This window comes from Chiroxiphia lanceolata, chromosome 6 (assembly GCF_009829145.1).
Source record: "Chiroxiphia lanceolata isolate bChiLan1 chromosome 6, bChiLan1.pri, whole genome shotgun sequence".
Classification (NCBI taxonomy): domain Eukaryota; kingdom Metazoa; phylum Chordata; class Aves; order Passeriformes; family Pipridae; genus Chiroxiphia; species Chiroxiphia lanceolata.
Window position 1 is genome coordinate 27,561,796 of NC_045642.1, and position 27,343 is coordinate 27,589,138.

Sequence of the window (27,343 nt, forward strand, 5' to 3'; positions counted from 1 at the left end):
TCGCGTTCGGGTCTCGCAGTGTTCCCGGACTGACGTCCCTGCCGCCGGGCAGCCCCCCGCGCCCTGCCGCCGCCAGTGGGCTGTCACCCCTTCTCTCCGCGGGGGTCGCTCGGAGCAGCCCCGCCATGGAGGCGGCCACGGCAGGGGAAGTCAGGTAACGCTGCCCGGTGGGGACTCCTTGGCCGATCCTCTCCTCGCTCCTCCGATGTTGCCAGACTGGCTCCCCGGTTTCTGCGGAGAGCGGGCCCGGCTCCCGCAAGTGTGCCGGGGGCGAGGGGCGGGCGAGCGGGGCCGTGGCGGTGCCGTGGCGGTGCTGTCCCCGGCGCCCTGCCCGGGCAAAGCCTCCCCGCGCCCCGGGCCTCAGAGCGGGACAGCTGCACCGCTGGAAGGCAGGCGAGCTGCAGGGTTTTAAATGCAGCAACAAAGTCCCACGCACCTGGAGCAAAACATGAAAGGACGTATGTGTCTTCAGGCAAAAATGGGAATGGCTAAATTGTCTAAATATATGGGTTCTGTGAGATCTCCAATAATAATCTGTAAGGATCTGTAATTGTGACTGAGTTTCAATGGCTGCCGCCTGAATTTTCTATGTTGCATATATGTAATTAGTAAGTATTCTATAAGCATCAGTGCTTTGTCTACCAAACTAATACCTTATTCACTTCCATCTGTGTCTGAATTTAGCATGATCTAGAAAGTATTTTGATGATAGACACTACTGGCAGCCCATTTTTTTCAGGCAATCCAAAAAATTAGTGTTATCTAATAGATCTAAAAGTTACCCCAAGCCTAGAGATAACATAGTGCTGTCAGTAGGGCCATCAGAAGCCCTCCTTCCTTGTCGGTCCCACTAAAGGTAGGAGTGTGCAGGATTTCTTCCTTTCTGCCAGTCCTGCCTATTTCTCCATTCTTTTTACTGTAACGTAATAATTAACTGTAATGACTGCAGAGAGAGGTCTGGCTTCAAAATGCAAACCCCCAAGAATTCAGTCATGCTGAAATTCAGCTCCATTAGTCATGGATTCAATCATTTCTTGAACTTTCAAAGTTTAAAAGGAAATGGTTCAGCAGGGAACTAAATGTGTAAGAAGTTCTTCCCATATCTCAACACAGTAGTTCAAATTTCAACACATTTTATGTTGGATCAGAGTTCTCTGCATTGTCTTTAATCCTGACCTGTCTTGAAGAGGAACCCTGATATCTCATCATTCAGCAGGTGTTCGGTGGACACAAGTAAACTCTTTATCTGCTCTTTCTAGTGTACAAGATGAGGCTGTGGACAAAAGCGCCTTTAAGAAATGCAACCAGATTGCTTTTTACAGGTAAGGAGAATTGTAGTATAGACTGGTGGTTGTTTTTAAACTAGTAATATTAAAAGATACAGGAAGTTACACATTGATTCTTAATCGCAAGTCTGCTGTTTTCAGGATTTATCTTTCAAAGTCAGCATTCCACTCATCTATCAGCAAACAGTAATCACCATATTTAAAAGGTGTAATCTTACATCCAAAATGTCTTCTTTTAATATACAAAAGAATCAGTCCTCTCATCTGACTAAGATCCAGCAATATTTTAACTATAGTTCCACTCAGATGCAGGTTGTTTTCTTGACGTGGATGTTTTTTGACTATCTGTAGTTCAAAACAGCAAAACACTCAATAGAAACCATTAGTCTGTGACAATAGCATACATGATTACAGTCCTGTTGAACAAGTACATTGGCCAGAATTGAGTGTCAAATCTAAATTCTAGTTCACTAGTCTCTTAAAGCTAACCTTATGTTAAGTTATCTTTCTCATCCTATTTCTAACAGTGATACCTCTCCTCAACCTTTTTTACCTCCCATCCTCCATTGTCTTCTGTCCTGTGCTGCCTGACTGAAAGGAATGATTTCCCAGTGTTACACCAATTAGTCACTGATGTACTGGGTTACAGTCTCAGATATTCATATCTGTTCTGCAGGAAATTATGTTCAGAAAACAAACAACAAAAAAAATTTCAGTGCGAGCACAGCTCCTTTCACACCAAAACTTTCTAGAATATCACCATTTAACATAAGACCTCTAATTTCTCAGGAGGAGTTTGCTACACACTGGTAAGTATCAGATCCTGCCTTTACTCTGCTTTTAAAAGAAATCCTTTAACTGATTGCTCACATTTGTGTTCCTGTTTGCAAGGAAATTAAATCAGTTTACTACTGAAGAAGCTTCTTTTTAAGGTAGCCTCTAAGACACTTACCTTCAAATAGTTCATAAAACCTGGGCTTGGCAAGGAGCATTCTACAAACAGCTGAAAGAGCCTCTGTTTCAGGGTTTCTGTCCTAAAAACATTATTGGGGCCAAAAGCCACAGTTAAATCTCTGTAGTCAGCACACATGTTGAGAAACAATTTCCTCAGTATGTATTCAGGAGGTTACAAATTACAAACATACACTGCTGCATCACCACAGAATGTAAAAGCTGTTCACCAGGGTTGCCGAGATATATGACAGAAAATGAAAAACAGATTATTGAGCTGAAATTTCTGGGATCAATGAAAGAACAGTAACTGTAGAGCTAAGAATTTAATTGGACACTTGAATTAAGACTACTATTGTTTAAAAAAAACCTATAGAGTGGTGATGGGTGACCAATCCCCTCTAACATCTCATTCATAAAAATTTATGTGTGCTCAGAACTATATTCCTTTTTTTCCAAGTTGACTTGAAGTGTTGATAACTGTATTTGAAAAAATTCAAGACAAAATTATTAAGTAAACATTTCTACCAGTACTATGTCCCTCTATGTGATATAAACTACAAGAATTAGAGAGACCAAAAATAATTTTCTGTCTTGACAGGCGTCAGAAACTGTTATGTCCTGGAAAATCCTCGTATCAAGCATTGTTGGATTCAGTCACATTAAGTGATGAGAATGTCAAATTCCAAATTATTCATGTGGAGACTAAGGTGAGATCCCACCTTGCATAAGAGGGTGCTTACAGAAAGAGCAGTAAATATTATCAACAAGACTGAAAATATTTGCAGATTTTAAGATTCTTCAGTGATAGATATTTAAGATATAATGCAAACTATAAGCCTAAATATGTCCTTACTGGTCAGTATTTATTTGACAGCTTGAGGCTGTGCAAGAGAAAGAGGTATTTTAAGGAACTTAAAAAAAAATTAATAGCTTTATGAAAAATGTCAATAGAACTCTTTTTAGCTGAAAAATGGTTTCAGTTATTTTGAAATAATAAATTCTTTTTCTGTAATGGAATAAGAGGACATATATTCCAGAACCTCCTAACCATGCCTTTGTATTCCTGTGTTTGCTCAAAGGCAGTTTTTTGGAAAAAAGAAGTCATCTTTGCATTTAAGATGACAAACAGGAAGATGAGGGTCTTTTATTTCTCTAATTTAATGGCATAGCAGCTGGCACATTTACCCAGGCAACAGACAACCTAACCCATGCTCAGATTATGAGAGTTTGAAACTACAAGTCACTTCTATGCTCTAACCATCACACTATGTAGATACTTTTCATAGAGGTATTTTCTGTCTCTCTTGTTAATCCTAACCTTCTTTGCAGTCAACACAGAAAAAGGAGCCTATTTTTTGTCTAGATTTTAAGGAATATGAAAGACTGAAGATTCTGTGGCTTCCTAGACTATCTGGGGGTTTATACAAAGGTAGCATAATGTAAAATATTTCCTAGAAGCAGTGCCTGGAACTCCAAATGAATCTTTTCTGTCTTGCCTACTTTTCTTCTGGTTTTGTGGCTCTTGCATGCTTTCATGCCTTTGAAGAGAGCAGGATTGATTGGCTTCCACATAGTGGGAAAAGGTATCAGGCTAAAGTTCTTCAGCCAGTCTTGTGTCTCAAAGGAGGAGACATTAAGGATAAAAAAAAAAAACAGAAAAAAATCAGACTTGTGGTGTCAGGGTCCTCTATGGAAGAAAAGTAAGTAATTTTTCTAGAATAGGGTGACTTCCCAGATCCCTGAACTAAAAAATAGCAAATTACAGTGAGTAGGGCAGTATTAGCACATTTTCTTTAGGTGTCTTTCTGACACAGTTGATCAGTGTCAGCGCTGTGCATACTAGTGAAGACAGAGCACTGATGTTTTTGCAAAAAGTCCACATCTCAGGATTTTACCACTCTTACATTGACAGCACAGTAGTGAAATTGTACTAACCTTGAGATTAGTGTACACTGTTGCTGTTTTCCATGTTGCTGTGGGGAGAGAGCTGCAAACTGCAGCTATGTGCACTTTGTAAGTTGAGGATAAAGCGTTTGCTTAAAAAATATTGCTTCTTCGAAGGGGTGAAGTAGATTTAGCTGGTGTAAATTCATATGGATGATGATTTTTACTCAACAGTGCTAAAGAACATTAAATCAGAAAGCAGGCATGTTCATTTTTTTCCAGACAGTACGTGTTTGGTGATATTGTGTTAAAAAATAAGTTGATACTTTTTATCACTGACAGTTTATTTGTTTGTTTGCTCCCAGGTTCTTCTACAAGTAGAAATTTATGAAATAGAAGGCAATATTTTCAGGCTTAAAATTGATGAGGCTTCACCTCTCAGAGCAAGATACAAAGTTCCTGATGTTCTTATAAAGGAACCTACCACCCAGAGGTAAGTGATGGGAAGATGATTTAGCACCTTAGTAACTTACACAGCTTCATTTGCAAGTGTTTTTCTTTGTCCCTCATTTGCACAACAGTACAGTTGTCTCTCTACAATACGAAGTTGTTACAAGAATTAAATATAAAAATGCATATGGTTAATTTACATAGGAGGAAAAAGAAACTTGAGGCTATTTGACCCAATCAGAAAATAGCCTACCTGTTATAATGGGTAGTTTTCACAGCAGTTCTGTAGCCACTTGTTGCACTATGCAGTGAACCCCGAGCACAGCATGTATTTCAGGCATTCTTTGCCTCAGCATTACCCTTGAGGTTTGTGTAATGCATGTGGATATTCTTAGTCCATCTTTTGTTTCAAATTGTTATGTAGTTACAGTGGATTCACATGTTGCTGTTGTTGCTTTTCATTTGCCAGACTCTTCATATCCCACAAGGAGGCAGGTATTCTGGCACTGTCAAGTGTTAATGGGGACTACAAACTTCAAGTCACAGCAGACCCCTTCCAAGTTGAGCTGCAGTCCAAGGGTGAGACTGTTATGAGCATGAATTCCAATGGGTTGTTATATTTTGAGCACCTACAACCACCTCCCAGTGATAGGTACAGTATCTGTCTATTGCATCATCATATGTGCTGCTTGTGCTGTAGCTGAAAATAAACAATTCTATGGAATTGCAGTTTCTGAAAGCTCTTGCACGTTAAATTCTGTGTCCTCTTTTACTTTGTAAGTTTAGTAAGTATATGGTGAAGTTTTAACAAACAAATTCCAGATTGACTAGCTGCAGACTTAATCCCTTGCAGCAGCCATGTGCAAAATACTAACCTCATTTAATAGCCAATTCTGTAAAACACTAAAGTATCCTGGTACCCCTTGTATTTCTTGAGAATGAGCAATAGTAGTATGATGAAGTTATTAGTTTCATCTTTTTTATCACAAACTTACTCTTTAGGTAAGTTTTATTCACTTTATAAGCTCTTGAAGTCAAGTTTTGTTCAACTTACAATGTGCCATGTAGCTGCAAGATTTGACAGGTCAATCACACTGCAAAGTGCTGGAAGGATGAGAATCCACAATGCACGACATGTCATGACTAGAAAAAGAGCATAGCAAGTGTATCTCCTGTAGAGCATTATTTCAAAACCAGAATGATAAAGAAGTGAGGATCTTCTGAATCGGTAAAGTGCTTACACAGATGGAAATAAACATGAAAGGCCAAGAAGTCAACCTAACTTGAATATTGAGTGAAGGTTATTTTAAGGCATTGAATATTAAAATTGTTTGCAAGTTAAAGTTCTCAGCTATGAAATCAATTTTCGGAATAGTCAAGCACCAAAACTCTTAGATAATGTATAAAGCAATGCATAGTACTATTCGAGTTTTCTGTTTGAAATCCTTGCTTATATTAACAATAAATTGATTATTTCTGTGTATTTGTGTTCACTAGAAAACCTACAGCTCAAAGTGAGGAGGCAGCAAGTGATTACTTTAAGGTAACTCATACTTACTGCAATCGCAGCATGAATGTATTGTAAAAAAAGGAATTAAAATCACATTTTCCTTCCACCTGGTACTACATTTACAAATATAGTCTAACCACTTTCCAGTGAAATCCAAAAAGGACCTGGTATACCTATTGAGATATTTTGCAAATTCTTAGTTCAATGAAGATTTATGTGTTTTACCAAGTCTGTAGAAGACATCACTCAGGTAGATCTAGCACAAAAATGATTTTTTCCATGGCCTTTTTATTAATAATTTCTTTTTCTTATGTTCTCTTATTTGATCTGGAGTAGATATGTAAAAGGGAGTTTTGTAGTGATATTCGCTCATTTTCAAATTCCCTGTTCCTTGCAAAGACAGTTTCAAAATAACAGTCAAAAACTACACCTCCACATATGTTCAGGCTTAATACAGAAGTAAGATTCTCTCTGAAAAAATATCAGGTCCTGGCAGTGCATAGAGGCACATTGCACTTTTCTGAAGAGGTTGAGTTATGTCTGGGATATAATTTTAGCCTTCCATAGAGCAGATGGCTGCTTATTCTGCTGTCCTGTTGTAAATGGCAAGAGCTATGTGCCTTCAGCTTATTTATGTCTAAGCTCTGAGTTCTGCCAGGGCAGTCACACAGCTGCAAGAGGCCACACTTATTCTGAGATGAATGTAGAAAAGAAAACTAGGAAACACGCTACAAAAAGTGGAAGTTCTAGGACAATGAATGACAGGACACAAGGAGGCTAAAACTATCAGTTACACACACAGGACTCCTGAGTCTCTGGAGAGTTTTTTTGGTTGTCTGACCTTAACTGTTTGGGGGAGTAGGTTGGTTTCTGTTTGTATGGATTTTCCTGTTTGGTTCTATCCATGCAGTTTTGCATTTCAAAAACGTATTCAGCATCCAGCAGAAACCCATTTGTACAGTGAGAATAATTACTCACTGGAAAAACCTACCCGGGGAAATGGTAAAGTCCCCATCACTTCTGGTTTTCAAGATTTATTTCGCCAGGGTGCTAGATAATCTCATCTAGGCTCTCTTTCCCATTAAATGGTGGACCAGATGATCTTTTGAGGCTCCTTCCAAAATGGCCTATTTTATCGTTCTATGATTCTATCCAAGACCTCGAGTATTACTTTTATGCTGTAGCAGATGCCATATGTGCAATATGTGCATGTCAGTTTGGCAGTGTAAATTGCTGCAGCAGAATCTAAATGTGGTTTGGATTTATTTGTATTAACCATAATTGGCAAAAAAGCAGTTAACAATGGTGAAAAAACATACTTTTCTTAGAAATACACGATGTGAGCAGATGCATTTGCTAGGCTTAGCTGTTTCTGTTTGTGCAGGAAAAACAAGAGGATCTAGGTCTCTGGCGAGAGAAATTTGGCAGTTTCTTAGACATCAAAGCTCATGGTAAGCCTCAGTGTAGTTCTGAAAACAGCTTTGCTGCTTTGTATAAACCTGTGTTCATTCGTCTGTCTGCTTTCTGTTTATCTGCTTAAAATTTATCAATGTCTCACTCGCTCCTGCTTTTCAGTTGTCTTAACTTTGTTTTAATCAGAAATCAGTGATGGGTAACAAATTTGACAAAAGTACTGCATATATTCATTAGATTTCTGTTCAAGAGGGAACACAGCCAATGTGGTCTGTTTCGTCAACTCGCTGTGCCATTTCTGGCACAGTATAACACTATGTGTTGTCTGAATGTACATGTACATAATACATTATTTTCTTTGTATGTTCTTTTCTTAGTATTAGTACATAAGATTGATTTCACCTGTAGTTTATTCTCATGACATATCAGAAACCATGATATCTAAGCATTAATAATTGACACAAAGAAACTCTTTTTAAGTGAGGACTACAAAAGGGAATACTGAGCAATCCTAAGAGATAAGGAGGTTACATACACATGAGAGCAGTAGCTCAAATACAATTTAAATTATCAATTACCAAAATGTATGACCATCTGCTGTCTGTCTCATTGTATTCTGTATTAATTAAGTTAGTTAGCTTTGTTCATTACCACTGTCATTCAGAGTTCTATAGCAACCAGCACTACCCAGCAGCTGCAGTAGAGAGAGGGGGGTCTGAAAGCGATTCCTTTTGGTGACAGAAACTTCTTCAGTTCACAGTCAAGACAGAGAGGGCAGGAAGCTGTTGTCTCTTGTTCATGCTGTATCTGATGTATTAGGCCAGCATCAGGGTTTTTTCTGTGTTGGAGGAATAAAGTCCATGTGGTCAGGTTCTGATCCTGAAGCCACTGCTTGTCAGTCTACAGGATCTCTGGTCACCTGCCAAAAGTTGCCCTGGATTTAGTATTGTGACAAGATGATATCACTGGTAGGGACTCTTGTGCATGCTACTCCGCTGGCTGAGGCTGAAGAGAAGAGCGGTGGGAAAGAGGCAGCTCAGACTCTGAAGTCCACTGTGCTGCAAAGTTTGGCTTTTATGTACTGGGATAGAAACAGGAGATAATTTTAAGCCTTTCACTGCAGAATAAAGAAGTGGTCCATGATTATGTGGATTTGTTTGGGGGGGAGGTTCTGTTAAAGTGATTAATTTTATCTTCTTAAGAAGTTCAAAACCAGAATAAATACAATAAAGTCTATTTAAAGCATTACCTCTGTGAAACAAAAGTAATAATGGAAGTGAAGTTGAAAAGAAGTATGAAAGAGTTAATTATTGAAACTTTCAGTTGTTTTATCCAGTTAGGTTGCTCTGCTCTGTTGCTTTCAGATAAGCCTGAGCATGGCACTCTATGTTCTTCTTTTTAATGTTATTTCCACAGGTCCCAGTTCTGTAGGCATGGACTTCTCTTTACATGGATATGATCACGTTTATGGAATACCACAACACACAGAAACACTTCTTCTCAAAAACACCAGGTAAAGGTGCCAGATTGCTAATGAGTGCAGTTGGGGTTTTTTTTGTAGAGGAGAGCTATAACATTGTCTTAATACTTTAATGCAGACAACAGCTTGAGACATGTATATCATATAGTGTATATTTTAGATTAATTATACAGCAAACCACTATCCATGTAGAGTAAGTTGTTCAGCTTTCTCTTTCCGCTCTGCAATTTCATAAATGGCTTCTTCTGTTGTCCCTCAGTTTTCCATTCAGTTTTTTCTGGACTTTAGGATCAGTCATGTTTTAGCAGAACTTCTAAAAGAGCAACTCGATGAGAAAGTTCAGAAATCATATTTTAGGATTTAGAGCAAACAGTCTCACTGGCAGCAAAAATCTTGTTTGATTCAGATAGCGAGGACCAAAGCAAAGAAGCAGTAATCTAGGCTGCCCATATTTCAGCTCTGGATGCCAAACAAAAGGCCACAATACAGAGTGTTTACCGAGTATTCACCAAGTTTAGCGGAATGGCAGTAGAGTTAAAATTGGCCTGGTGCAGGATGCTTACACGTAATAAATACATCTGTTTGTTTGTCCTAGTGATGGTGATGCCTACCGGCTTTATAATTTGGATATCTTCGGCCACAAGATACATGATAAAATAGGCATTTATGGTTCAGTGCCCCTTCTCTTAGCACACAAGCCTAACAGAACTTCAGGAGTCTTCTGGCTGAACTCTTCAGAAACACTGGTGGATATTAGTACAAAGGCAGTAGCTGAGGTGAGAATTATTCACTTTCCTCAGAATTTAATAACAAAAGAAAACACTTCAGGGCAGGGCCAACAGGAATGTAACAACATTATTGGAGATTTATCTTTTGCTCCCTAATGAAGAATTGTCAGTCTCTTCCTCCTGTTCTCCTTAGTACTAAATTTGTTGTATTAAGCCACTGAAAAGAACAAAGAGATGAGTTATAGATCTTGTATCTTAACAGGTCTGCAGGAGGAGGCAAAGAGGTAATATGCAGAAAAGATCTACACAGGTGTACGTAGCAGGCAGAAGAAAGGGTGGACAAAAATCTTGACAATCTCTTGTATCTAAGGAATTTCTCAAAGTTTTTAAATTCTTGGTATTGGCACACATTTCTGCTAAGCAGTCTCATTCTGTGGAATGTAATTGACCTTCAAGAAACATGGAATGTTTGGCAAAGAAATTCACTCAAACTCTTGAAACACAAACATGAATTCTGTTAAAATTGAAACAATGAGGAAAAGGAAAATCTTGCTTTGTTCCAGCACTGCATTATGTGGTTAAAATTATTAATTTTCTTTTTTACTTATGATATAGATATTACTGAAAGATCCAACAGAAAATGCATAGTCTGTAATTACAGAAAAGTTTTAATTATTTTGCCCCTCATTACCCATTTTTCTTCATTAACTATTGCTCTACTTTGTATAAGCAGTATGCAAGGTAAAGGATTTGTGAAGGATATATAAGAAACATTCAGTGTGTATTTCTAATACCTGCCAGGTATGTGTTAGTGAATTTCGTGTGTTTCCGTCTTTGCTCCTTCATTGAATAAAAGTTTGGCAGAGAGAGATTCAGTTTTACCTTGGTTTCCTTCAAAGCACATGTCATCTAGATCTGCTGCAGAGACTGCTAAGCAGAGAGCAGTGCCTGTAACTGATGTACGCTGGATGTCAGAAAGCGGAATCATTGATGTTTTCCTGCTGATGGGACCCACTGCCTTTGATATCTTCAAGCAGTTTGCACAACTGACAGGTACTAACTCACATAACTGGAGTCAGTCTGGCGCGTTTACCTGGGAGATTCTCTGAGGAACACGCTGTACCCAAGAGCAGGTTAATATTTACCTAGCCCATTGTGAGCAGTTGTTCCCAAGCTGCAGTGTGTAGAGCAAAGGCTGGTACTTTGTGAAGACTGGCTTCCGTCCTTGTTTTCCCTAGCACTTGCAGCTGGTCAAACTTGGCCCTAACTGAGAAGCCAGCATAATTACTGCTATCTGAAACTGCACCCTTAGAAGAAGAGGGGAGATACAAGGGGCTAAAACTGCCAGTCACCATTAAGACAGGCCACCTTATAATGTGAAAAGACTGAAGTTATGAAGTAATGTGTCCTGGACACTAGAGAAATAAGATAGGTAAGTGTCCAGTGTGCCCCTTAGGGAAGGGAATACATCCCCATGCATATATGGGAAAGGAAAGAAACAAGAGCCTCAGGAAGAAAGTAAAAAAAATGGAGAAAAGGGGACTAACATTTTATGAAAGCAACATTCTTTGTGTACTAAAGAGAATTAAAGTACCTAAATATTCCTGGTAGTTCCTTAGTCTGTTAGCAATGTTTCTTTGCTGCACAGACGTTATGAAGAGAACGCGGCTCAGCTGAATGGAAATAGAAAAGTAGCCAGGTTCCAAGAAGATCTCGCCAAGCAGAAGTGTATGCTCAGGAAAGTTTCCTAGCTCCCTTTTCCTGTATGCATACATACAAGCATGTTTGCTAATTTTAAAAATTCCTAACAAGTTCAGTTCCAGTGGTTCTCCTTGTACTGTAACACCTGTGGACCTGTTTACACTACTCAAGTAGTCACAGAAATTGCATTGTACTGATTAAAATTTGTGTAATTGTTTGCATTAATGACAGATAAACTAATCTGGAATATTATTTATTAGAAAAAGATAAGGAATAAAATTATATTGGTTACTGGAATAACAGTTCAGCATCATGGAACAGCAAATTCCTTCTCACTCTCATTTTATCATTACAACCCTTTGCTCTTTCTGACTGCTGAGCTCATTGTAATGCTCATTATTTCAAGAGTTAGTCACTTTGGTATGAAGAACTTAGGCCAGCATTCCCTAGCTCCAGAGAGACACATATTAATCATGTTAACTTTTTCTAGAGTCTCTAGATAAATTCTTGAAGGACATTAAGTTTTATCTTCATTCATTTACTCTTCCTAGGCACTCAAGCCCTGCCCCCCCTTTTTTCTCTGGGCTACCATCAGTGCAGGTGGAATTATGAGGATGAGCAAGATGTCAAGGCAGTAGATGCTGGCTTTGATGCACATGACATTCCTTATGATGTTATATGGCTGGACATAGAGCACACAGATGGCAAGAGGTATTTTACTTGGGACAAAAAGAAATTCCAGAACCCCAGAAAGATGCAAGAACATCTGAAGAAGAAAAAACGCAAGGTAAAAACACTGGAAGAAAGAAAATATTTCTCTGTAGTGTGAGTCTACCCGATCTAGCTTTAACCTAAGTACTTCAGATATTGAAAACAGCTTAACTACAACAGAGTAAATTAGACTCTGTTGCTGTCCGGTGATGCTTACAGCATACAAGCTATCATGTTTGATTCAGTTCTTCATGCCATTTTATTATGTAGTTTGTTGTGTATCCTGACTATCAGGCTAAGTGTGACTCATGTGAAGCTCTGTCTTACAGAAGCAGTTCAGTGCTGTGATGGACACAGCAGAAAATTTTTCTTCCTAACATGAGCTTTCACTGTTGGTAGTTGCTGTGCTAGCTTCAGCTCTGCTTTGTGTTTCTGCTTTTACAGCTAAAATATTTTCCTTATAATTATAGAGGTATTAAAATGTAGACAATATCTTAAAGTTGTAGAATTGCTTAATTATTGATCTTCGCCAAAAGTCAATGAATGGAGAAGTGTTGAAATAGCATTCAAGTTTTATAATCTCTTGGTTGGAGCTATAGTACTTTGTCAGCTATACAGCAAATCAGTTAAAGGCAGCAGAAAATAACTACAAAATACAGTATCTGTTGCTGTTGTATCCTACACAAACTAAAATATATTTAAACGTCTTAAGGCATATGATTTTAAGCAGGCACGTGTAAGGCAGATATTTTCCCATTCACAGAATACAGCAGTGAAAAAAACTCACTGTTTTTAGGGGTTGGGATACTTGCTTTTACCTGAAACAATGGGGTTTGTCCTTTGTTTCAGAGAGGTAAGCCTGAGTTTATGCCCTCCTTATAAAGTCAGCTCCTACATGTAAGTCTAGCACAGTATATACAAGAACTGGTAACCGCTTTTTAAAATTAGTGACACAGCTGTCGTTTTTACCTGAGGTGAAATCATTCTCTGCCTTTTATCAGAAGGGAACTCTTACTGTTTTATTAAGCACAATTGATGCTAATCATGATTTTATTTTCTTATCCTGTCAGCTTGTCGTCATTGTAGATCCACACATTAAGGTTGATCCCACATATACCCTGTATTCACAGGCAAAAGACAAGGGATATTTTGTGAAAGACAGAAATGGGCAAGATTTTGAGGGCATCTGTTGGTCAGGTAAAAAACCACTCTGTCTCCATATTTTAGCTGTTTATTTTAAAAATTTTGCAGAATACTGTAATTGGTATCCATGGAAGCGAAATTAAAGTCTTACATTCCTTGCATTTTTTGTAAATATTAATAATTTCAAATACTTTGTGGTTTCTTTGATATAGTCATATTCTAATTGCCTCAGCTGTGTAACGTCCTCTGTTACATCTATTGAATTTGCAGATAGAACCAGTGCCTAGAACTAAAAAAATTGGATTTGTTTATGAGAGCAGCCATTCCTCTTCCAAACTTGTCTTGGATATAGAAATGCAGTCTGATCTGTTGCAGTGAGCACAGCTTATGTAGGCTGGATGAAATTAAGTGAACCCCTGGTACTGAACCTTTGATTCAATCATAATATAGAGATTTGACATGTTATTTTTCATAAGGAGATCTCACTGGGTAGAGGCAAAGCAGGTTGTCCCACTTCTTTACAGACAGGAAGCTCACAGTCCTGGCAAAGGAGCGATTATGGGAAAATTCAAGGACATGTTACAACTTCTGGTAGCATGGCACGATGTAGTTATTCAGCTTCTCAGTGACGCTTTCCTGTTTGAGTTCAAAATACCAGGGATGTTGTATTTCCCTGGCTTCCTGTTCACATCTGAACATGTTTCAGACTGTTAGCAGTCATCCTTAAAGGGTGCTGAACTTCAGACCTCAAGAATCTACATAGGGCAAGGGGTGTATTGAGTTCCAAGTCAGCCTGGAATTTGCTCTTGAGCTTTTATTTCAGAAACAATAGTGACTACATTATTGCTGCTGGTGAAAAGCATTGTAGCTTTAGGCCACTGTATTTAGGTGCAAAGACAATGCTCTTAAAATCAGGTAAATAATTGGGATCTCCCATATCCACAGGTTCCTCTTGCTACCTGGATTTCACCAATCCTGAAGTGCGAAAATGGTATGCAGATCAATTTGCCTTCAAAACATACAAGGTTTGTATTTATTTGCTCTGATCTACATATCCCAGAAAGCCTGAAAATGGAGAAGAAAAAGAAGATACTGGCTAAGCAAATTGTTGGCTTTTGTAGCTGTATGATTGTAATGTAGAGGAAAATATCTTGATAAGCTGAAGCACCATAGAAGGATTTTCTCCATGGACTTGTCTCAACTAAGATAGTTGAAATCCGTATGCCACCAGTGGACGTGCTCACTTAGTTGCAGCAGTAGAAGGGAGAAATTCAGGCACTTTAAGAATCACCTGCTGCATAATCTAATCCAGCTGCTGCTATTTCAGCTTTTACTACTGTGATAGCACACAAAGAGCAATGTGGAAGTCCTCTCTCATAGCTCATAGTCACTTTATTCTGACCGTCCTGCCTAGTGCTGAAAGTGTCTGATCAACCACTGCTGGACACCTCCAGTTCCCCCACCCTGCCCCAAAGTTCTAGTTTGCAGTAGAGTTGTTGAAACCACTCTCCTAGTAGATATGCATGGTACATATTTCCTAGACTGCTTTTCCTCTCCAGTTTTTCACCTCCAGCCTTCTCTGATTTTTCCTCATATCTGTTTAATACTTCTCTTTTCCCTGCCTCTTTTCCCTCACCAGAAGGCAGAAATAGCAAGTGCCTACTGAGTTTGTAAGAATTGCAAAAGGCAAGTGGGCTTGCAGGCTGCTACCCTGACCAGAAGGGCCTCCAAGAGAGATGAGATGAACAACTGGCAGCTTTCAAGTGACCTCAGAAGTGTAATTACCATGCCTTGCTTTACTGCTGCTGTTTCTAGTCACACCCCAGACTGGTCTGACACCCACTAGAGATAAACACACTAAGTCACAGCAATGGCTCTGTCATGGCCTAATTGCAACCCTGTGTTACAGGGATCCACTAATATCCTCTTTGTATGGAATGACATGAATGAGCCTTCAGTCTTCAAAGGGGCAGAACTAACAATGCAGAAAGATGCTGTGCACTACAATAACTGGGAGCATCGGGAAGTACACAACCTCTATGGATTCTACCAGGTAGAGTATCTGGAGACACAAACAGCAGTCACTCCCATGGAGTATGTCTAATGTGGTACTTTACACAGTACTAGGTATTCTGTAGCCTTCATCAAGGATTCTGCTGTGCTGGATATTGCAATATTTGAAATAAACTATGTGATTGGTCACAAGAAAATGTGACATCTGTGCCTTTCTGCCATAACAATGTAAATTACATTGACTGTGACTACACAATATTAATAATTTTTCATTCAATTATATTCTAATAAGAATTTGTTGCTTTAATAATAGGTATTATTTGTGGGTTCTTAATTTTTCTCACTTGGAAGGGCTAAAGAGGCAGTCTAGAAAATACCCTAATTAAAGAGTTCATCTTCCTGGCTTCTATATTCATGATTTTCAGCAAATGGCAACTGCAGAAGGACTCATCAGACGTTCTTCAGGAAAAGAGAGGCCATTTGTCCTCACACGATCTTTCTTTGCTGGATCACAGAAGTATGGTAAGGTCTAGCTGAATGCTTTCATTGCTACTTTGTTCTATTAAGTTTGATGGATAAGAGTCTAGAGAGGAGAGAAATTGTCTTAGAAATACTGACATGGTGAGCTCATAAGAGTGCAAGTGATTAAAAAAATCAGGAAAGCCTAGCAAAGCATGTACAAGTTAAAGGCAGAATAACAACCTGCGTCCTGTGGCAAACCACTGCCTACTTTTTCCTGCATATTTCAGGAACATGTATGTATAAAGAAAAAAAAAGTTCCAATGTACAGCAGTTCACGAGTGGTTCATGTCTATTCTTGTCTTCTTTCCTTAACTGCAAGCATAAATTGAAGTATACGCTTGGTTTTCCTGCATAATGCTGAAACTGGGTATTTCCAGGGGCAGTGTGGACTGGAGACAACACAGCAGAGTGGAGCTACTTGAAAATATCCATTCCAATGCTTCTTACCATCAGCTTGGCAGGGATTTCCTTCTGTGGAGGTAATGTGTTTCTCACTAAGCATAAATGGTGTCACCAAGCTTGTATTCCCAACACAGACTTCAACACAGATGGTGGAAAGCTCAACAGTCCAGTGCATTTCCAGACAGTTTCACAGATCAGTCTGGTTTCAGAAGCTTGAAACCTGGCTGTCATCATCATTTCTCCGCTAGCTCTTACGTGATGTCCATCCGGAGCAGCAGTCCTCAGGTGGTGTTCTGTAGCATCATTGTGACAGTCCTCTGTCACTGAGAAAGGTACTCAGCCTTCAAAAGCTCTCTTGAGATTTTTTTTGAAGGATAACTTGTTACACCGAGCAGAACAGCGAGCACACTGTGAAATGCATGGATTTATACACTTGGAATGTTTGTTAGAGGAGAGTTTCACATTTTTCAGAATAATTTCCAAAAATGTGTATTTTTATTTGTCTGCGCAATATCTAGCTGATGTGGGAGGGTTTATTGGAGATCCAGAACCAGAATTACTTGTTCGCTGGTATCAGGCTGGAGCCTACCAGCCCTTCTTCAGAGGTCATTCTAACATGGAGAGCAAACGGCGAGAACCGTGGCTCTTTGGGGAGAAGAACACCCAGATCATCAGGAAAGCCATTAGAGAGCGCTACGTCCTCCTGCCTTACTTATACACACTGTTCTATCGGGCACACACAGCGGCTGAACCAGTTATGAGGTAAGAACATAAGTCAGGAGATTTAGTGATTATCTTCAGGAAGTTACTTGGAGAAGGGAAGTTAAATTAGCCTCTCTTACTTTTGTGATTGCTTATTTGAATATTAAAAAATTACAAAAACACACACAAAAATTATAATAATAGTGAATTCTATTTTCATGCATTCTGCAAGCTTTGCTAGGGTTCTCAGAGGAAAATTATATGTTTTGGGTTTTTTTCCAAATGACACCTGGAACACACTAATTCAATAAACACTTCACAGTCTTTAAACATGTTTTTAAAATACTGTGGACTTCAAACTTCCTGTCATGATAAAGAACATTATGTAGTAGTCCAACCAGTACATAAAACAGTGCTTAATGGACTCTGAACTTGCTGATCTAAATATGTAAATACCATTTTGCCCCTCATGAAAATACTTGTTACTGCTTAATCGTTATTGTTCTAAAAGCTTACATCACATTAATAAGTTTATAATTTATGTCTGCAGTATCCCTTCTAATGTTTCTCTTAGCAGAGTATCTAATAATATAGAACAGAAATAAAATTAGAAAATAAATTTTTGTTCTGCTGCTCTCTAACCTCTAAGAGTGTGCTTCAATGGAACTGAATCCAGCAATTCTTTCAACAAGAGATGAATGTCATTAACCTCCCTGGTATTGATTTCTGTGTCTTCGAGGTTGCCCTAGAACTGTTCTTTCACACCACGTTTACCTTTATGTATTGTTACGCAGATACATTTCCTAAGTTTTAAAAACATAAAGGTGTTTTTGGGAATGGTTGAGTGATTTGGGTTTTGAAGATGATTTGCACATATATAGGCCAAGATGCACCTGTTGTATGCGCTGACATAGACAGTGGGTTTCTGTCTTTCTTGAAGTGAAGCTTATGTTCACGTGTGAATTGCCCACAATATTAAATAACACTTCTATTGTGTTAAATTTGGTGCAGTAGGTACAGAAGTAGAGAGGAAACATGATATTTTTCTCACTAAGACAAGCAGAGTGGAAAATGTGTCTCATTAGCAGGCACAGGAGGAACAGGGCTGCATAGAACAAGTGGATGCCTTTGAGTAAGAAGGTGAGCCAGGCTTTTTGTGTAAGGAAACCCAGACCCTGTCTCTCAATGAGGTATCATTGTCATAATCTCTCAAACTTTAAATATACAACTCCTGTTTTTGAGAAAGACTGAAAATTAACTTCTGGTGCAGGTTTTTCAGGTGTGACCAGGAGGAGACTTGCTATAGAAGCAGCAGTGAGCTGTTGAGAACAGGAAGAACTATGCTGCAGGGACTAGCTCATCAGCTGCCAGCATTGCTGGTACACTGTATCAGAAAGGCTCATTCATCTCTCCTTTGCTAGAAGGAAGGTAGAATTAGTGCAAGTTTGTAAGGAAGAAGGCAGGAGGGAAGAAAATGAGGCTGCAGGAGATGAAGTCATAGGTATATTGGAGTGTCATACGCCATGTTGTACTGGGGACTCTTTTATCAGTGACTCAAAGGGGAGCTTCGAGTCACCTGGCACAGAAGAGAACCTTGCCCTATCTTCAGTTCTTGGTAGCTGTACCTTGGAAAGAGAGGGAGAAAATGGAGCCTGAAAATGCCAGAAGGACTTGAACGGGCTGACTGGAGAGGAAAAAGTAACTGAATTCCACTATCTTTCTTTCTACAGGCCTCTCTGGGTAGAGTTTCCAGGAAAAACAGAAACTTTTGACGTGGAGTATGAGTACATGCTGGGTAAGCAGGTGTCTTATTCTCTGGAATTTGACTTAAATACTTTTGAGGTGGTAAAGTATGCATAACAGAAAGAAAACACAAAAATTCTGCCCAAGACTTTAAAAAATTATATTGTAATTGAATATAGAACTTGAGACCTCTTGAAGGGACTTGGTTTCAACAGCACTTTGAAAGTAGGGGGTCATATGAGGTGCAAAAATTGAGTTTTATCTCACTAGTCACTTTGAAAAAACATGGTTGGGTTTGACCTGAAACATGAAAGTTCACTGTAGCAGCTAAGACCATAGTCTGTTCAAAAATGGCAGTAGCAAACAACTACCACCCAAACACAATTGTTTTTCACTCCGGTATGGCTGGTTGCTGAAGTCAGGTAGCCATCAGCTCCTTACACATGCCATTTTTTCCAGTAGAAAGTGAACCTAAGCATATGGCATGCCCAAGCAAGTTCCTAAAATGGTTATGGGAGGCTGAAAACCCCAGAGCACACAGTTTCTGCTCTGGTGAGATGCAGCCTTGAGGACCACAGCCATGTTCATGGGTTTTTTCCAGGAAATGCTTTGTTGGTGCATCCAGTCACAGAGAAAGAGGCCAAGACAGTGAGTGTTCTGCTTCCAGGGTCAGAGGAGGTAAGGATGAATATGAACTGCTTAGCTGTTCTGCCCAAAGAAGTATTTTATGCAGGAACCTTCCAGCTCCCCATCTTGTAACTGCTGAGCACTGCTGCCATGTCAAGTGCTGGCCAGCCATCCTGAGCCATTCTGAACCCTTCCTTCCACCTCGATACCTTGCATGCTTGGCTCACAGGAAATTTACTTTCTTGCTTGTCCAAGAGCTGCTGCAGAAATCTCAGATTCCCTATAATTTAAATGTTCCCTCAAGGCTTGCTGCTTCTCACTGAACACCATAAAACAGCTTCACTAAATTGTCAATTTCCTTTTTTCATGTATTTCTCTTTGGGTTAAACTTCACTTTTTATGTGGAAAAAAGGGAACTTTGGAGAAAGGTCATAATGAAATCAGAGGGAAGCTGTGGGGAGGGAAAATTTTAACAAGGAAATACAAGTCTCAGTAGCCTGGGACATGTGTAACAAAGACTGACATATACAGAGATCAGTTCCTCTCTGAAGTAAAAGTATTTATCCACAGGATGGCACAGTCGTCCACTCCTACAAAGAGTGTTAACACTACAGCAGCTGGGAGGTGGAGGAAGGGAAATAATTTGGGGAAAATAGTTCCTAAGGGAAAGCCTGAGACTCTAGAGGGTAAACAACAAAGGGGAGTGTGTGACACCATACAGCCTTGTGACTCCACTAGGGCACCTGAGGACATGTAGAATTCTTCTCAGTGTAGGGAGAAAAACAGACTAGGCTCTCCAAACAAGAAAAATATTTTTATCAAGATCTCTGTGGGAATTGACTGCTTGCACACTAAAAGCAGTTAAACCTGCTGGCAAGCGTGTGTGGGAAGTTCGGGTGCAGCTCTTTTTTGTCACTTGTTATTAGCAACTTTGTTGTTAATTTTCACTTCAATATAAATATACTTTTTCAGGAACTAGATTAAAAAAAAAAAATGTTTCACTGTTTTGCAGTTCCAGATGCTTTAAGACATACAAGATATTATGCAAACTGTAGAAAAGATCAGATTATCTTTGTGCTTCAGGAATGAGAATTGATTCTTTCCATCCAAAAGGTCATTTAATTGAAAAGTGAATGTTTCCTCTTGCACATCAAATAGGTTGTTAGGAATAGTGACAGGCTAAGCAGGAGAGTAACTGCATCTGCAGAGGGAACAAATCTTGCCGCAGATGTCATGCTCATTATTTTTTCATTTTTTCTAGATTTGGTATGATTTCAGAAAATTTAAACGAATGGAAGATGCAGGCACTCTGAAGATCCCAGTAACACTAGAGAATGTATGTTTTTGTTTTAAAATGCTACTTCCTTTGAGCAGAAAAAATACTTTAGCTTTTGTTTTGTCAATAATCATAATCAGAAAAGTGACATTTCAATTTCTTTGTCGAAATGTAACCTAAAATAGCTGTTTTCAAAAAGTCTCATCTCCTTTATTGCTAGATAGAACACTACTGTGTCCTGGTAGTAAAGTGAGGTGATGTGAGTGTGACTCTTCCAAGCAAAATTATTTTGCTTATACACATACAGAAAGTTACTACTATTCCCATTGTTAATTGAACCATTGTCTTTATATATTTGTGGTAGAAGTTCACTTCTAAATTTTGATAAGAGAAAACTTCAGCTATTCCTGATCCATGTTAAAATTATATGATCAGAGTATATGAACCTTTCTACCCTGGCTTTGTTTTTCTCAGCTTCCTGTGTTCCAGCGGGGGGGCACTGTGATACCTCTGAAGACCGCAGCTGGGAAATCCACTGAATGGATGATAGATATTTCTTATGAACTCCGTGTGGCCTTGGACACAGAGGTACTTTGAGATAGTGTTCCCTTTTTACAAAGATGTCTTCTACTCCATCTGACCTTTGTAGGCCCTTACTGCCTATTTGATCAGCACAAGGGTATCTACATCTGTATGCCAGTGGCTCTTCTCCACTTCTGCAATTTGAGGGGACTTCCACCTCTCCTGCACTCTTCCTTCAAAGTGAGGCTGTCTGAGTATAGCAGAGGCAGAACATTTTTCTAACCTTTCTCAGCCCTCATCTAGTCCCTTGGAGGAAGAAGGAGAGAATGAGCAGGCCACAAGCTTCCTCTTGGACATAGAGAGAGAGTTTCCTGCAACTGTCTTTTCTAATAAATGAGGTGACACCTGACACTGGCATCCATTTACAAAACCAAGATGTCCAGCACTTTCAGAGGTGGACTACCTGAGCCTTCCAGGGATACAAGTTGCTAAAGAAAAATAAACACACATCTTCAATATGAAGCGTAACATATAGTGAGACATTTTTAGTTTCATTGTTCAGCACTAGAAACTGCTGTTAATTTGTGCTCCATCTGGTGTGTTTCACAGGCCTGTGCCACCGGTGAGCTCTATGTAGATGATGGACATTCATTTCAGTACCTCCACAAGAAGCAGTTCCTATATCGGAAATTCACTTTCCACAAGAACATTCTCACTTCCAGGTAACAGCAGTTGTGGACAAAAGCCACCCATACATTGTCACTGGAAATGTCTTTTCTAGTTCATGAGGCCTTCTTGCAAATGTAGCAGTATTAGTGTCATCTACTTCTTAGTGAAGTCCCAGAGTGTGCAGAATCTGTCATAAAACTGCAGAGATAAACAATGTTCTGCATAAGTCTAAGGGCAGCAACACATGAAATACTGAGTTGTCTCATTTTGTTTCAGTCTAGTCATATTGTTTCAGTCTAGTCAAATTAGAGATTCTGCAGATTTACTCAAGTACAAAGAAAGTCATTAGAAAGGGTAAAGCCCATCAGAGAGACAAAAGAAGGTAAACCAGGAGATTTGCAAGTAGGCAACACCTGGAGTGTTTTTTGTTCTAAAGTGTATTTTTCTAACATAATCTGCACTGAGAGAGTGGTTGGTTACTGGAACATATTTCCTAGGGAAGTGGTCAAGGCATTAAGCCTATCACAGTTCAAGACACATCTGGATGATGCTCTTATTCATATGATTTAATTTTAGGTAGTCCCGGAAGGAGCAGGGAGTTGGGCTTGAATCTCATATATCACTTCCAACTTAAGATATTCAATGCTTCTGTCTAGGCACCACAAACACATGCCATTGTATTCTCCAAAAGTAATACACAAATTTCACCATGTATATTGGCATGAAGAAAAGCACTTAAAAGGAGGCACAAGCAGATACAACCTGTAAAGGCTGGGTGGCAAAACCTAAAAGCCAAAAGGATCCTTAGCTGCTTGTAAGGAACAAGATGCTAGATACATCACTATAACACTTTTGGTATTGAAGTATGGTGCCAATGGGGCTGTGCAGTGCATAAGTGGTGATTCTGCAGACATTCTTTAGTCCTTCGGGGTTTAAATGTATGCAGGCAGTGGTCCTAAAGCTAAAAATATAACACAGAGCAAAACTGTAGTCTAGTTTGGATAATTTTAAAGTATAATTCAAATCTCTTGATCTGGAATATTCAATCTGAAGATCTTAAAAAATACAGCATGGGAAAGAAAAATTTTGCTAAATTGCTAGCAAATGTAGAAGTTGGAAAAAAGTAATTTTCAGATGAATGATACAACATTTGTTCACTGCGAAAAGTTTCATTTTGATTTGAGTTTTTTTGAGCTTTTTAATAAAAATTAAATTAGTTACAAAATGAAAGATAATTTTGCCTCGGATTGAAACATTTTACTTGAAAAAGTGTTAAAAATTAGCTTTACATTTTTTCCCCAGGAGTTTTAACTACTGTTTTGTGAAAATCCAGAACTTTCCTAGTAGTCAAAGCCATACTTTTTGCCATAAAATACCTTCTCAAACTTTTTCTTCTATATTTGTTAAATCTGATATGTGGTGAAAAATTAGGTGACAGTGGGAGAAAGTTTTACTTGTTTTTAGGAGAAAGGTAAATAGAGGAAAGGAAACCAGTATAGGAAACTTTCAGGATGAGACCAAAGTAGTACTTTCTCTGTATGATACTGAACCTCTACTGTTGGCCAAAAACTAATGTATATAAAATAATTTTCTTTTTTCAGCTGCGCCGATGAAAGCGGACAATACCAAACCTCATGTGTGGTTGAGCAGGTGATAGTTCTGGGATTTGGAAAGCAACCTACTTTTGTGACAGCCAGTTCCAAGGGTAATGAACTGACTTCTATTTTACTACAGTTCTTTGAAATCCTGTTGCTCTGCAGCCATTCACTAGAGATGTCAAACTGACAGCTCTATAATGGAAGCATACAAAGCCTCTTTGTTTAGTTTTCTTTGCTACTTTTTTGGTATCAAGGACAGAATTTAGTGAAAGGAGCCAGCAGCTATTATTACGTGCAGAACTGAAGCACACTGGCTTTGGAAGGCAATAGATACATCAGTAAAACTGGTTTGGAATTAACAAGTTCAGACAATGTTGCCCTGCACAGAACATGACCAGAGAGAGCATTTCAAATGAAGGCCCGTTTGCTCAGATCTGTAAACCTGCCTAGTCTAGAACAGGAAACTTGCAGACAAAACCAGATTTCTTGCTTATTCAAAAGCTCTGGAGTTCTTACTTATGTGGGGCTCTCTAGAAGTTGTGAGGGATCTTATATGGATAGGCAGTGGCATCTACAAGAAAGGGCTTCTAATTTCTGGTTGATTTTGAGGCATGTTCCTTCACTTTGGGAGTCATGGAGAAATGGACTTTCTGCCTCTACCTGTCAGGGGTGTTTGGAGGAAAACCTATGCAGAAACAAGGGTTATTTTTTTCTGAAAAATCCTTTAATAGTACCACAGTTTGACGTACCATAGTTTGAAAGATCAGAGAAAGAGAAATAATTATTTTCCAGCTCTGCTGCATTCTTATGTGTATTCTGGGCAGATTTGCCTTCTCTTTCTTTTTTAATCAATTCTTTCCACCAGTGGCAGGGTCAGTCAGAATTAAAAACTGAAGAGAGTCATATGTAACTGCGTTTCAGAAGAGTTCTTCGTAAATCAAACTCTCTTGTCCTGTCCAGGTGGGAAAGAAAAGGAAGTGGTTTTCACATATGATACGAAGACCTCTGCGCTGACACTGGGAAACTTAGCCCTGAGTGTTGATGCTGACTGGGAGATTTGTATCAACTGAGACACAAGTTCTTCAAAGAAGCAATTCATTGAGAGGTTGAGGAGAAATAAACTGGGAGGACTTAAAACATTCACTTGAATCCAATCAAGTCAACAAATATTTTTTCCACTGACACTCCCCAAACTAACATTTCCTACAATTTTTCTTTTAAAGCACTAATTTAAACTTGGATAGCTCTTCTATTCAGCAAAAGCAATATCACTAGGATTGTATCTTTGGGGAAATAAGCTAAATACCATTTGCTCCAGGCTAGCTTTAGTTAGGCAGTAAGCTTCAGTTCTGCCTTCACTTGCACTAAAAAATCATGAATTGATGGGGTGAAATTGGGGCTCATTGGCACAGGGCTTAATGTAAGTATTTGGAAATCCTATTATTCAGAGACTGAAGCACTTGAGAAGAGATCTGGGCCAGTTTGACAAGCAGCATCAGTAGATATGCCAGATGCAGAGGTTATCACCAGAGTTCTGCCTGCAAGCTGCCTTGTGTAAACAAACACAGAAGGAGCCACCCTGTGTGATTACAGACACTTCCCTTTTCCAGTCCTTATGACAACACAAAATGAGCTGGTCTGTACAGGAAAGTGAACAACAGGCTCACTAAACAGTTCAGTCACTGGAGGTAAGGTTTGAGTAGGTTGTGCCAGTCAGTTGTGCAATAGAAGACAGTGACATGGCAGTGCAGAAGGCTGTCCCACAGCTGCCTTTGAAACTTGGCTTTCAAAAAGGCAGAGGTCCACATTAACTGCAGTACTGGCTTAGGATAGCAGCTATACTCACACGGAAACATTTTCCATATTATTGCTCCCCTCTATCTGCAAGTACTACTTAAAAAAAAAAAAAAGTCTTTTATTAGGAAAGAATTGGCATTGATGATTGAGTGTCATTGATCAAAGCCAGCCCAGGGAAGCAGCTATACTCCTCCATATCTTCCAGCTCCTGCCAAGGTTTAGCTTCCATTACACATGTTTTAGTACTGTCTTGATCAGTTTTTAGTATCTGGCTGAGATTTGAGCTTGGCATTTATGGAGCAGTTTAATAATAATGGGATTAATTCTACATTTAGCCATCCCACTTCATGCTTTTCTCCCATTCTGTTACAATGCCAGCCTAATGTTCCCTTGCTTCCTTTTCACACCATCTCTGCAAACAGGACTGGTTTGTCCTGATGCTTGCTTCCCTTGCAAAACTAGGAGACATCCTGAGTCCCACATCCACTACATCCTGCCCGTTCCCTCAGGCCTTTCCATACTAGGCATCCCTTTTCACGGGCTGCCATTGCTCTACAGTTTGTTTGCCCTTTCCATTTGCTACATTTGTAAACTACGTTATTTTAAAACCAGTTTGCTTTGAGTCAAAACTGAACATGCCATCAGTTGGGTTTCTGAATATAAAAGGACATAGTTTACTTAATTTCTTTTAGTAAGATAAAGGACTATTTTCTAAAAACACTGGTAAATTAACTCATAGGAAACAGAAAGGGATAGTCACGATTTTTGCCAACATAACATTACTAAGTTCCCTGTGCTTAGTCAGTCATTCACACCTGCTGCTGTTTGTCCTCTGCAGGACAGATTTCTGGGAATAGCAACTGTGAGAGCAAACTGAGTGTTCCGCTCTTGATGACTCAAGTGTAGCTTGCTCCCCACCAGACCCTTAAGTTCTTTCTTTTTCATTCTGCAGAGCTGCTTGTCAGCACCTCCTAGGAGACCATGTGAGCCTCTGCTCCAGGAACTGGCAACATAAATACTGTTGTGCTTAATGCAGCTGAGTTAATCCAGGTAGAACAGTAGCAAATACATCTTTTGTGTCTGTGAAAAGAGAGACAGACACTATTTTTCTATCAGTTTCTAAGCTTTAATTGATGATTTCTGAATATGTTTAAGCATAGCAGTGCTTCTGACAGGATATAATTATTGTCTGGTGCATTTTAATGAAATATTTTAACTGCTCTTTCTCAAGTTGGAAAGTGAAATAAAGTAAAAACGAAGCGAGTTACATGCCTTATTCCTTCCAACTTTCTTTCTACCTTTGAGAATCACTACCGAGTATTCTTCCAGGGGTGTCTGGTTAAAGTGAATGCTAAAATGACTAGCTTTTATACTCTGGCCCTCAGTATGATATCTGCACCATGGTAAGTAGTCATGGGTCAAATTTTCAGTGGTATGAAGTGCATAACTTCTATGGATTTGATTAGGAATGAGTTGCTCAAAATCATAGCAGTCATGTCTTTAGATCTGAGGAAATAAATGTCAAAGAATATGATTTACATTGCTATTCGTAGTAACTCACGTACTTATCCATGTATTTATGCCATAATTGAAGAAATAAATTTTTAGTATATCTTTACAAAAGAAATAATTGAAATAAATTAGTGAAAACAACTGGAGAGAAAACTTCATTAAAATAAACTAGCAATATTAACATCGTAGATTAGTTCACTAAAGATTAGTTCATTTTTGCTCTTTTGTAAGAAACTACTGTTTCTTACAAAAAAAAGGACTCCATAACAAAACCACCTGTCCAGTAACAAATAAGAAAAGGAGAAATTGTATTTTGAACATGTGTAATTCCTGAACATACCTAAAGAGCAACATTGGCTTAGAATTGAGAAGTGCATGTCCACCTGCCATTCCACATGCAGTCGCTGTCTGAACTTTTAGCTATAGCAGTAGCAGCAGGTCATACCCTGACACTTGCTGACAATCCCAACAGAAAAAAAAACAAAACAAAACCCACTGCTAATCATTCACTTTATCCTCCCCAGCAGCCCACAAGGAGTTTGTCAAATGTCAGACCTCTCCCACTGACAATTCTTCTGGAAACAGAGCTCTGTATATGAGAATAAACAGATGTACTGTTATATTGGTCAGAAAGGGAGAATATGAAAGAAAGAACATATGCACAGGCTGCAAAATGAGCATCTTTGCTGAAGCTGTGCAG

The 27,343-nt window shown here is 39.1% G+C and overlaps 1 protein-coding gene across 5 annotated transcripts; it reads left to right on the top strand.

The window, feature by feature from the left end:
• Window positions 1–20: 20 nt before the first annotated feature.
• On the top strand, window positions 21–26,657 carry GANC (glucosidase alpha, neutral C). 5 transcript variants are annotated; one of them, XM_032689775.1, is made up of 24 exons: window positions 39–154; window positions 1,260–1,322; window positions 2,839–2,947; window positions 4,490–4,617; window positions 5,044–5,226; window positions 6,072–6,117; window positions 7,469–7,535; window positions 8,914–9,010; window positions 9,573–9,753; window positions 10,605–10,758; window positions 11,958–12,193; window positions 13,188–13,314; window positions 14,206–14,285; window positions 15,170–15,313; window positions 15,699–15,795; window positions 16,173–16,274; window positions 16,716–16,959; window positions 18,630–18,694; window positions 19,244–19,320; window positions 20,531–20,605; window positions 21,020–21,133; window positions 21,677–21,789; window positions 23,338–23,441; window positions 24,783–26,657. In XM_032689775.1, the coding sequence occupies exons 1-24, from the start codon at window positions 126–128 to the stop codon at window positions 24,818–24,820; spliced, it is 2,673 nt and encodes an 890-aa protein (XP_032545666.1). In that variant the 5' UTR covers window positions 39–125; the 3' UTR covers window positions 24,821–26,657. The 5 variants fall into 5 exon arrangements, 2 of the variants coding, with proteins under 2 accessions (XP_032545666.1, XP_032545665.1); XM_032689774.1 differs by having other exon boundaries at window positions 41–154; window positions 24,295–26,657; XR_004357467.1 differs by lacking the exons at window positions 19,244–19,320; window positions 20,531–20,605; window positions 21,020–21,133; ... (1 more) ...; window positions 23,338–23,441; window positions 24,783–26,657 and adding exons at window positions 17,911–18,039; window positions 18,170–18,400 and having other exon boundaries at window positions 21–154; window positions 18,630–18,695.
• Window positions 26,658–27,343: the final 686 nt, after the last annotated feature.

Excerpts from the sequence above, each read along its gene's own strand:
- GANC (XM_032689774.1), top strand. The coding sequence starts at position 126 with ATGGAGGCGGCCACGGCAGGGGAAGTCAG. Across the intron at positions 155-1,259 it reads GCCACGGCAGGGGAAGTCAG|TGTACAAGATGAGGCTGTGG; the intron begins GTAACGCTGCCC and ends TGCTCTTTCTAG. Across the intron at positions 7,536-8,913 it reads CTTAGACATCAAAGCTCATG|GTCCCAGTTCTGTAGGCATG; the intron begins GTAAGCCTCAGT and ends TTATTTCCACAG.